An 11,855-nucleotide genomic window follows, 5' to 3' on the forward strand; every position below is an offset into this window, starting at 1 on the left:
GTCTCGGCGTAGCAGTGCATGTCCATATAACGGTTGCAAATGGATACCAACTGTCTTCGTAACAAAAAGACACACCAAAAAACATCCAAATACCTCCATGCTGCTCGTATGTAATGTCCGTCTTGTATTGAAGCCCCGAAATGCGAAATTGTCCCGAAAAAAATTAACTAAGTCTATATTTCAAGCTTGTTTGTAGCGGAAGCTTCTCGAAGCTCCTCTTCCCGGTTTGTCAAATTTGGACGAATCAGGGTCCGTCCTCTTCCCAGTTTGTCCAAATTTGACGAACCGGGAAGAGGAGCTTCGAGAAGCTTCCGCTACAAAACAAGCTTGAAATATAGACTTATTTAATTTTTTTTCGGGACAATTTCGCATTTCGGGGCTTCAATACAAGACGGACATTACATACGAGCAGCATGGAGGTATTTGGATGTTTTTTGGTGTGTCTTTTTGTTACGAAGACAGTTGGTATCCATTTGCAACCGTTATATGGACATGCACTGCTACGCCGAGACCCCCTGTAACTCAGAGAAGCCACGGAGGACTCTGAAACTTCTCCCAGCCCTTAGTCCACATGAGGGTGAGTAGATAATGAGTGAAATTTCAATTTTGGGTGAACTATCCCTTTAAGCCTAAGCCATGATTGAGGTTTACCTGGTTGTAGAGCTCACTGAGACTGCCCTCCAGGTAAAGAGAACGAGGGTTGGTGAATTTGGCAAAAACCTTCAGATGTGCAATCAGCTGCCTACAGGAGGAAAAAGACATCCCATTAAAAACACAACACAAAAGCACAATTGTCCTGCTGCACAACATCAATACTGACACACTGATCATTAGAGCCCCTAAATGTCTAATGTTTATGTGACTCAACCATATGATAAATTATTCTGATAATGTTTTGTGTTTAAAAAGAAGAAATGGTTCAGTTGACATGTTGCATTCAGTTCCTTCATTCGCAGTGTTAAAATTATTAGTGCCAGTTTACTGACAGTGTAACGATGACTGGACACTGTGACCCATTTAAAAATCTAGCAGATCAACATTAGAATTCATTTGGAATTATGTTTCTGTCCAACTAATAAATGTAAGTCTATCATTCCTCCTGGTGGCTGTTTCTGGATTCCTCCAACTGCTTGGCGCTCAGTGTCTTACTTGGCAGCAGCTCTCCTTGGAGGTGCCTTCTTCTGCTGTCGCCCCCTCTCCTCCACATCCTGCTCTTCTTCCTCCTTCTCCTCCTCTTCCTCCACAGCCATCCCAGATTCCTCTAGGGCAGCATCGCTCCTCTTCCTCAGGTCCTGAGTGGGGGCTACCATCAGGTCGGCAGGATAGAACTCATTCCTGACAGCAACAGAAGAACATATCAGGACCTGATTCCTTCACTCCTCCTGGCAGCTCTACTGTCTGTTCAGAAAATGAAACATCCTTCCTCAGACCATACCTGATGAACCGGAGCAGCAGAGGGCTCAGCTCTCGGCTGCGTGGCTCTACTCTGTCAGGATACTGGGCCATGGCGCGCCACAGGAGGCTGCGGAAGTTGGGGAAGTCCGTCCTCTCATTGGGGTTAGAGGTCAATTTAAGCTGATCTAGGAACAGCACCCCCATGTCTCCACTTTCAATGACATCGCAACCCGGCTCGTTCTGGGGGATGGACTCTTCCTCTTCATTACCGGCATCATCTTCATCACTCTCCTGCAGTTCCTTTTCTACAACACAGAGAGGATGTCAGTTTCTGTTTCTGCGCCCAGTCTGTGTATTAGCCACTAATATTCAGCTGATGGAAATAAAGTGGAGAGTCCAGCAGCCCAGGGAGCAGCCTTACCAGCCAGGCCGGCCACCAGCTCCAGTTGTTCGTAGTAGACCGCCCAGAAGTCTTTGTTATCCATCCCTCTGGCATGGCTCCTGAAAGAAAGAAAACGGTTTTGGTTGAATTTATTCAGGAGATACAATGTTTTAATATAGTAATTATAATGTGAATACTTATTTAGCCAATACAAATGAAGTAATATAAAAATAAAACTGTTACAGGGTACAGTAAAAAGCCAACAACTAATGACGTTGTGCATGTTTAAAATTGCTCACCTAATGTGATATTCTTATCTTTTAGATAAGCACAAAACATACAAACAAAAATAAATCAAGATATCATCATTTCACAATCAATTCTAGCAAGATTCTTTATTTACTCACACAAGAAGCTCGATGACTGCGTCCCACAGCGGCCTGAAGTTGACAAACAGCATGGCCATGAGGTAACGCAGAGGTACCTGGAAGGCAAATAGGTGTCATGTTATTAGTATAAAACAACCAAACTGCAATGATTATTTGACTGACTGAACAATTCATAGACAGAAAATAAATTCTGTAACAATTTTGCTTATTGAGTAGAAAGTCTGATTTATAAAACTCAGCAGCAAGTTAACTTGTATTGATTCCTGTGTGTACCTGCTGGAAGGAGCCAGCCGGCCCCTGAGGCAGACTGCGCTGCACCAGGTCGTGTCTCAGCTTGCGGAGGTGAAGCAGCTTTTCTCTGTAGTCCTGCACTGAAGCTGGTACCAGCTCTGCCTGCAGGCAAACTGCAAACACCGGCTGCACCTCCACGTTCTCCTCACCCTGGACAGACACACACATATATATACAGCGGGGAAAATAAGTATTGAACACGTCAACATTTTTCTCAGAAAATATATTTCTAATAGAGCTATTGACATGACAATTTCACCAGATGTCGGCATCAGCCCAAGTAATGCACACATACAAAGAAATCCAAACATTAATGTCCATAAATTAAGTCATGTGTAATAAAGTGAAATGACACAGGGAATAAGTATTGAACACATGAAGAAAAGGAGGGGCAAAAAGGTTTGGAAAGCCAAGAAAGCAGCTGGAGTCTGTCAGTATTTAGAATGTAATCCTGTCCCCTATCAGTGCAAAGTAATATCAGATGGTTTAGTCCTGATTGATGCCTTTTAAAAAGGTTTCTCACTACCAAGGTGTCAGACAAGAAGCATTGCATGATGGGTAATAGCAAAGAGCTGTCTAAGAGCTGTCTAAAGACCTATGCAACCTTATTACTGCAAAAGGCATTGGTTACAGGCACACCACGGCCAGGTGCTCCTTGCAAAATTTCAGACAGAAGAGTCAAAACAATAATCAGAAGGGTTCCCTAACAGTCCAGGATCACTGGTGGAGAGCTTCAGAAAGACCTGGAATCAGCAGGTACAGTTGTTTCAAAGAAAACAATAAGTAATGCACTCAACCGCCATGGCCTCCATGCACGCACACCACGCAAGACAAGGACATGGAGGCCATGGCGGCTGAGTGCACTGTTCAATACTTGTGAATACTAGTGAATAAGTGGCTGTATGTCCTCTGTTTGTTGTAGTTTATTAAGATTCTGGGCCGACAGCTGTACCTCGGTCTGTGGAGGAAGCTCGGCCTCAAACTGAGAGAGAATCCTCAGAGTCAGGAGGCGAATCTGAAAGAGGAAACAAAATAAGGTAATAAATGTAAACAAATGTTAAACTTCACAATATGAGAAGCAGTGTCTGTGTCTAATATGCCTCTGCTGGGACTGGAGACAAACCTTAGAGATGTTGGACGAGAGGTTGGCGTGCAGGATCTGGTAGAGCTCCAGCAGTGCATTGTGGGATAGATGCTCTGAAACGCCGCTGAGTGACAGGCGGGTGTAATAGAGGTCTCCAAGCAGCAAGGCAGACAGATCCGTGGGATACTTTCTATTATGATAATAATAATAATGAAAATAAATTAGATTTAAAACATGATATCATTGAATAGAAGAAGAAGAAGTGTTGTATTATTATGTTTAATAATAGGGGACTTGGATAAACATGGTTGGGATACTATGCAGCACACACCTTAGGATTGAAGTGATCTTGTCCACAGAGAAGAGTGAGAGCAGCTGGGCAGAGCTGTCCAGACTGAGCAGGCAGCTCAGGGCCTGTCTGGCTACAAGCAGCCCGGCTGGAGGGAGGAGGAGGAGAAGACATCAGTCAGCAAAGCCTGATATACTCTGACTATACTCCACACAGAATCTATTTATTTGTTTGTGAATAAAGTTCTCCACAAACAAAAAATTCTCCACCTAATGTCTGTGTCTACCTGAAGTCAAAGAATCACAATTGTCTCTTGTCATTTTCAAATATCTCATTCTGTCTATAAAATAATCTTGGCTCAATTAAAGCAGAAGTAAGCGATCCGGTGGTTTTGGCTAACTTCTTGTCAGCAGATGGAGTTAGCAGTCCCCGCCCTCGTCATGGATCTATTGGTCCTCGTCCCTCGTCACCACATTCACGCGCATCCCTTGGCTGCACACACAGCCCTTTATGCTGTTCTCTCTCCTCATTGGATAAAGGTTGTAGGATACAAGGAAAGTTTTCTCCTCGGCAGAGAGCAGAGTGACTGACAGACCCGTGTTTCAGACCAAACACTCTATATAAGTGATTGCTGTCGGAAGATAGAACTATTTAAGACTTATACACAAAAATATCGCTTACTTCTGCTTTAATAATAAACATTCTCAGTTATATTTTGTTGATTTACTAATTCATCTGCCAAATGCCTCTTATTAATCTTGTAGATGGAATGAACATTTTCCTGTTTATGCTTCTGACACTTTCCACACATGAAGGAAAAAACACAGAAAACAAGATGTCACAAACCTTTCCCCTGTTTCTCTGTGTCAATCTGACTCAGGAGGTGGTTTAACAGGGCACACACAGCAGGAACAACACTGGCTGAAACCAGAGGCCTAAAAAATTCAGGGAAAAATAAACAGAAGACGTCAGTCAGGAAGAAAGGGTCACAGGGGCTTCTGCTGTGATGCCCTTGTGATCATTTCAACAATGAAATCTCTGTATATACTATTCATTTTTGTTTGCTTTAAATATTACTTTGATCTGGTGGCAAACACTCTTTAAATGATACCTGATATGTCACAATTTGTTTTGTTTTTTTCAAACTTTATTGTGTTCAAAATGTACATACATTCTCAAACAGGAAAACTGTTGCATTCTTTTTTTTTTTCCAAAGACATTACTTTTCTTACAATAAAAATTGAAAATTAAATCTACAAGGCTTGGTACTGAAAGAGTAAAAGGCTATTTTAAATGTGTGAAAATAAATAAATAAATAAAATAAAAGATATAACACAAGTTGAAGGCATTGTACTAATTGGGACTCTTCACAAATAAACAAATTACATCGTATTGCAATTTCCATCATACCATTATTTTTTTCATTTCCATCTGTCAGTAAATTTAAAGCAGAAGTAAGTGGTCCGGTCGTTTTCGCTAATGCTGCGTTCCAGGCAGGCTTTTGAAATCGTAAATTACAGCTTCAAGTCACAACTTACGACTTTGTAGTGTTCCAGGCAACCCACTCGTGTTTTTCCGACCTGTTTTACCGGTGAAAGTCACTATAACGGCCACTCGTAACTTCCGACCGGTGAACTCGTACCAGATCGAACTGGTACGACTTCACGGTCGGAAAAATACGAGTTTCCTTGAACGCACCATAACAGTCCTCGTCGCTACTAGGGGTGTAACGGTACACAAAAGTCACGGTTCGGTACGTACCTCGGTTCAGGGGTCACGGTTCGGTACGGTTTCGGTACAACAGACACTATTGAATGTAAAACTGAAATCTGTCTTGTGTTATGAAAGTAAAAAAAAAAAAATAGAATATAAAATTAAACAAGTGCATTAGGAGTGTTATCATGCCATTCATTAATTCTAGAGGGAAAAACACTTGCACTTGACAACTGACAACTATTACAAACAAAACAAAACAAGAAACTAACATCAATGTTGGTTTACACAGTTAACTTAGACTAGATGCCAGTTGCTTTGGTGATGTTCCTGGTCCTGTCTGTGTTCATGTCAAGAGGCTTAAAAGCAGCGGGATAAGTTGTTGCACACAAGTTGTCTTTTTTCTTGCACCAGTGATCAACATGTGGGAGAGAGGGGAGGCGGGTGCGCTACGTGTTTGATGGGTTTCTAGCGACGCAGCGCGCATCCGTGAAATAGCGCCGAGTCCGACGGACTTTGTCCGGTGGACCAGTCGTGAGCTGCTACGGTCTATGGTCGCGAGCCGCCGCCGCCGCCGTTGTGTTTCATTGAGAAGCCACACGGTGACATGAATGAAACAGACAGCTCTCCTCCTCTAAATTCTCCTCCTCTAACTTCATACTCTCATCACTTCTCTTCTTCGTCTGTTATGACGGTTGTGGCAGCTTCGAGGCTCATTACCGCCACCTGGATTGGAGTGAGGACTCGACTTTTTTTTTTCTTTTTTTTTTAATATTCATTCAGACGTATTCGTCGTGTGACTGTGTGCACCGAACCGTGACCCCCGTACCGTGACGGCACGGGACGAATACATATACCGCCTAGTCGCTACGTCACCACATTCACGGCGTTCCTTGGCTGCACACAGCCCTGCATGCCGTTCTCTCTCCTCATTGGATAAAAACTGTAGGATACGATAAATGTTTTCTCCTCGGCTCAGAGCAGAGCAGAGGGACTGAGAGACCCGTGTTTCGGTCCAAACACTCTATGTAAGTGATTGCTGTCGGAAGATATAACTATTTAAGACTTATATTAACACAAATATATCACTTACTTCTGCTTTAAGGAACTAAAATATTTGTTTAGTTCATTTTTAAAACAGATTATTGACGGGGATTTACTTTTCCATTTACAACAGTGTATATGGTATTTGCCCAAAAGTAATACTATATTTAACAAATTTGACATTTTTGAGGGGGCATCATCTTTGAAAAGAAGGATGTGTTCTTTATTAAAGGGTGTGACATTTTTTATTTCATTTTTTAACCAATCAAACACATTTTTCCAAAATAGTATGTGATGGTAATGTGATCCAAGCAAGAGAAAATGTTTTGCTTGAGACGTGACCTTACCTGCCAGCAAAACTAAAAACTTGAGAGCCTTGAGGCGTGTGTGTGTGCGTGTGTGTGTGTGTGTGTGTCTTACCTGACATGTGGCAGCAGCATCAAGGCAGCCCAAGGCAGTGAAAGGTCAGCGATGGGCTGGTTCTCCTCAGGAAGGCTAATGAGAGACAGCACCAGCTCTGGCACCGTCGGCTGCTCTGATGTGCCACCGCTCACCTGACCGGCCTGCTTCCAGCTCAACACACTGCAGGACGGAGACACAGTCAGCTCATGGCAAAATAAAACAACACATCTGCAGAGTCGGACAAACAGATATTTATTTTAAATACCTCTTTTAAACAACTAAATGAATTTGCTAAAAATGACAGTGGTATCTCACCCCATGGTCTGCCCAGTGAAGAGCAGTGGGTAGGTTTCAAAGGCCATGGAGCCATCAGTCGGGGGCGGAGCTTTAGCAAGGATCAGACTGACCAGCACCTCCAGGCCACAGTGGCGTGACACGGCATCTCCACAACTGAACAACCCAGCTGTGAAGCGCAGCAGACTGGGGAGGAAGAGCTGCAGGAGGGGGTGAGAAAGAAGTTAGAGTCAGAAACAGTGGGAACTAGGGCTGGGACGATATGCTTTTCTCCCGATTCGATTCTTCTAACAAAGGCTAACAAATGCACATTGCACAATATTTAAAAAAATAAAAAAATAAAAAATCGATTTTTGAAAAAAAAAATCGTGAAAAAAGATATCAGGATATTTATTTTTTCTCCCAACCCTAGTGGGAACTGAATGTACCTAGTGACATGTCTAATGATAACTCACCTGCTCAAACTCCTTCATGGTGAACATCTCCTTGGTGAACTCTAGGATCAGGTCTTGTCCCATTGTGCTGTTAAAGACCTGTTGAAGAAAACAAGGTCAGAAAAACTGGTAACAAACAAGCACACACAAGGTGTGAACTTTTTTTCTCATCACCTTTTGCACTGTCTCCTGGATGAGGGACTTGGGCAGGCTGATGTTTTCCCCGAGCAGCAGAGAGGAGATGATCTGGAGCAGCAGGCGGGAACAGGGAGCTGACAGAGTGGCGCTCCTGATCAGTTTCAGCACCGTCTGCAGGCATGAGAGAATAAGATGGTGAAAACCGTGCAGTCAAGACTGAAGTGCTACATTGAAGCTTTCAGGGGAAATAAGGCTTTCTCACCTGGCAGACGGCCTCTGGCTTGGTGATCTTAGCTCCGTCTCTGTGGGACACCAGGGTGTGCAAAATGAACAGCAGCCTCTCCAGCTGCTCTGCTGCCTGACCCGACTGCTCACCCTTCGCCTCCATCACATCAAGGACCTCCACCACACAGGCCTACACACAGGGACACACCGACATCAAGCACTCAGTATAACAATGGTATTAATATTTAAAGGGATAGTTCAGCATTTTGGCAAATTGGCCCATTGCCATAATCCCTATAGTTTTAGGAGTAGGTTTGTTACCTTTAATCGTCAGTGCAAGCTGTTTTTAGAACAGTGAGCAGAGCCGCAAGCTGCTCAGAGCTACGCTATGGAGGCTAATGAGATTTCTTGGTTTCCCTCATCAAACTCATCAAATTCCTCCTTCCTTCTAAAAACAGCTTGCACCGACAATTAAAGGTAATGAACCTACTGCTATGACTATAGGGATTACGGCAATGGGCCAATTTGCCAAAATGTTGAACTATCCCTTTAACACAAGACACAGACAGTGTCTTGAAAGTGAATGTTTCATCACTGTCATGCGGTCTATGGTCTAAATTTGCCCGTAATGATCTGAGTCCTGCTTTACCTGTAGGGACTCCCATAAAACCAGAAAGTGTTCTTTTGCAACGTGATTGGCTGCAGCCTGGGCCATGTGATCCAGAGCGTCCCTGACCGTGTCCCAAGGTAGAGAGACTTCTGGGTTGGTTGTGGGGCCAAGCTTCCGCAGAGCCACTTTGAGAGCCTGGAGAGGAGGTTAGAGAAAAAGGAGATGAATATAACCAGGATCAACTGAGTCTCCTACAGCAGACCATTACCACAATATGAGACTGCCCCCTCACAAATGTAATGTACCAGTATTACATTTTCATAACCTCACCTACGTTGGATTTTTGAAGCTGCTTCACATCATTATAATTTATTGTACATACTAATGAAAACTCCTTGAGGAAAATAAAACTCACATTTTCAGTGCAGGAGTGGAACATGTTTCTGACTCCTTTGCACATCTCAAACAGCAGCTGACCCGTTCCTTCTGCCTTTTCAGGGTGTTGCTGCAGGTCTGAGAATACATGAGTCAGCAGGGCATCCAGATCTGGGACCTGTGGGAGGGGAGGAGTTAGGAATTCATCACTGATCACCACTGGACTGCATAAAGAAATATTCTGTAACACAAGAAACCACTGCAGGAAAGAAATATCAATCCTGTATTTTAACTTGTTATTACAGCTTAATTTATCCATATATCGTGTATTGTAATTCTGTGTGGGCAGCTACATGTCCTACCTATCTTAACAAGATTCTCTTAATTCAAGAGAAATTTTTGAGAATGGTTAGTTTTGCTAAAAAAACAAACAAATCTTCTGTTCTTCTTTTTAGGAAATTTAATTTGTTATCTGTTTTCAATGTGAACATCTTCCAAACATGTGTGTTTATGTATAAGTAGGCTATGTATATTTATCTCGTGATCTGCCATTTAGTTTCCAGAATTTTTTTAGGGTTTCCTCAGACATTCATTTATATCAGACAAGACACTCAAAGGACTTCCACCTTCCTTTTTGTCGGACTTCATACAATCAACGCACTTTAAAATACAGAGGACCAATCTACCTACATCTACCTACATCACTGAAATCAATATCCACTCTGGCTTTGTTCAAAAAACAACTGAAAAAAAACATTTTTTAGTTAAGATTTGTAGCATTTCTGGATCTGTCAATTTGTAATTTAATTAATTTTTTCCTTTTTCATTATGTAAACTGTTTTTTTTTAAATTATTATTATTAATTCAGTATCTTTCATTTTTATATGTTAACTTGTCTTTCTTTTTTCCTTGTTTTTCTTTCTTTTCTGTTTTTTATGTTGTGAATTTCTGTGTTGTCTTCCTACTCTGAGGACCACCACTGTTGTTGTTGTTATTTTTTATAAGCCTTTTTTGGCTTCTACCTCTCCTGCACAATGTTTAATTTTACTATTTTCATTGTTTATACAGGTTTTATAATGTGCAAATATAACTAAACTAAACTAAATAAAGAGTGATACTTAATCAAACTTCACAAAAAATCACAGGGAGGGATTCATGTTGTTTCTGCCATACCTTTCTCATCAAAAAAGAGAAGCTCTCTGCTGCAAAGTTGCGGATGTGCTCCTTCTTGTGTGCTAACAGTGTACTGTAGAGGCTGTGGAGGAAAGAGGCATTAATGTTAACCACAATCTGAGCTGCGTTTGAGCTGAACACATACTGAACAGGTACAGTCATTTATATCATTTTAAAATCTTTAATTAGGCTTTTCACAAGTACAACATCTGACTCACCTGTAGATGCTGGTCATGTCCTTCACCATGACTCTCCACAGGTACTTGTAGAGGTAGGAGAGGCAGGTGAAAGCCCACTCCAGCACCTCTGTGTCCTTCGTGTCCAGCAGTGAGGTGATGAGGATGAAGAAGTCAGGGAAGTGAGGGTAAAAGTCCGTCTGCAGGTCTCTGGCCAGCTGAACAACAAGGCTGGAGGGAGGATGAGAGGAGAGACACAACTGTAGTCAGTCTCGTGCAAAATCTATACATAAGTGTTGGTTTTTAAACATGACAAAACAGCTTTTTAGCATTGAACAAATAGTTTATCTGGCAAAACCACAGGTCACATGCAAACACTTACTCCAGCAGTGGCTGATAGGCCAGACTGTTGTTGACAGCCAGGTGTGTTTTCAAACTCTCCACTATCAACTTCTGATGGAAAACCAGCATGTTGAATGACTGGCTCTTGTTGGATACCTCTTTCAAAAATGTTGCTGTGGAGGACATGAGTTATGAGTAACATGGTTCAGCCAAACACATCACTTACCACAGTATGATAATACAACAAACGATGTGGCATTTTTTAAATTATATACATACTGAAATGCTCGGTCAAGTTGAGGTCTCTCCATTTTGACAGTCCCTCAGAAAAGTATGTTTCTACTTCCTGCATTGAGGGAGGAAAAAAAGTCAATACCAACCATATCAACAGGAGAGTTCACTGGGATTAAAAATAAAAGTGCTGTGTTTACAGACTGTACAGACCTCAGCATAAGATCCAGTCCTGTCAATGCGATGAATGACATCGATGTTGACATTGGCAAGCCTCTCAGCAAAAGTGCGAAACTGGAAGAGACAAGTCAGAGGATGTTGTGATATGTTACGTTACAGATTAAACAATGCTCTCTGTAAGATTAACAGTGAAAGCCTCGATTTTCATGTTTAACAATGCAACACTAGACATATAAAATGATTAATTTCACAGCCTTTTGCAGCCCTTTAACTCTGGTTCTCTATGAGCATCGTGGTACACTGTGTCTGTGCACTCACCCTGAAGGTGTTCTCAGATTTGTGATACGACGACTTGGACTTTATCTTCATCTCTGCGTCGCTGTTTGACAAAAGGAGAGTTGAATTTCAAAGATGGGCACGTGATCAGAGCGATTCATGAAAAATCACACTTAGTTTCTTTTCTTAGCTGCTGCTACAACTGTTTACACACACGCCGACACCAGGACGCGGCCATGTTGAACAAGGCATTGTGGGAGTTTTTTTTTTCTCCGCGTGGTCTTTGGTTGAGACGAAGAGAAGCAAAGAGGCGAGAGAAGAATCCGCCATCCACTTCCGGTTTCGTTTGAAGCGTCGCGTTATTCTCAGTTCTGGGGCCGTGTAGCCAAACCATTAAAATAAAAAGGCGCCC

General features: G+C 42.3%; 1 protein-coding gene across 1 annotated transcript in view; it reads right to left on the reverse strand.

Moving 5' to 3' along the window:
- The window catches only part of utp20 (UTP20 small subunit processome component), a 31,697-nt gene extending 19,986 nt beyond the window's left edge, over positions 1–11,711 (reverse strand). Inside the window, exons 1-23 of the mRNA XM_085768777.1 lie at positions 11,486–11,711; positions 11,201–11,281; positions 11,036–11,102; positions 10,797–10,929; positions 10,457–10,645; positions 10,239–10,320; positions 9,106–9,243; positions 8,730–8,885; positions 8,118–8,270; positions 7,892–8,026; positions 7,739–7,816; positions 7,305–7,483; positions 7,008–7,169; positions 4,677–4,765; positions 3,873–3,978; positions 3,581–3,731; positions 3,410–3,472; positions 2,440–2,607; positions 2,185–2,261; positions 1,817–1,896; positions 1,436–1,700; positions 1,150–1,335; positions 652–742 (exon numbers count right to left, since the gene is read on the reverse strand). Coding sequence (XP_085624903.1) covers positions 652–742; positions 1,150–1,335; positions 1,436–1,700; positions 1,817–1,896; positions 2,185–2,261; positions 2,440–2,607; positions 3,410–3,472; positions 3,581–3,731; positions 3,873–3,978; positions 4,677–4,765; positions 7,008–7,169; positions 7,305–7,483; positions 7,739–7,816; positions 7,892–8,026; positions 8,118–8,270; positions 8,730–8,885; positions 9,106–9,243; positions 10,239–10,320; positions 10,457–10,645; positions 10,797–10,929; positions 11,036–11,102; positions 11,201–11,281; positions 11,486–11,536 — 2,880 coding nt within the window. The 5' untranslated portion in view covers positions 11,537–11,711. The remainder of the gene's footprint in view (positions 1–651; positions 743–1,149; positions 1,336–1,435; positions 1,701–1,816; positions 1,897–2,184; positions 2,262–2,439; positions 2,608–3,409; positions 3,473–3,580; positions 3,732–3,872; positions 3,979–4,676; positions 4,766–7,007; positions 7,170–7,304; positions 7,484–7,738; positions 7,817–7,891; positions 8,027–8,117; positions 8,271–8,729; positions 8,886–9,105; positions 9,244–10,238; positions 10,321–10,456; positions 10,646–10,796; positions 10,930–11,035; positions 11,103–11,200; positions 11,282–11,485) is intronic.
- Positions 11,712–11,855: the final 144 nt, after the last annotated feature.

Source organism: Trachurus japonicus, chromosome 23 (genome assembly GCF_045865225.1).
Source record: "Trachurus japonicus isolate A0001 chromosome 23, Traja_1.0".
Classification (NCBI taxonomy): domain Eukaryota; kingdom Metazoa; phylum Chordata; class Actinopteri; order Carangiformes; family Carangidae; genus Trachurus; species Trachurus japonicus.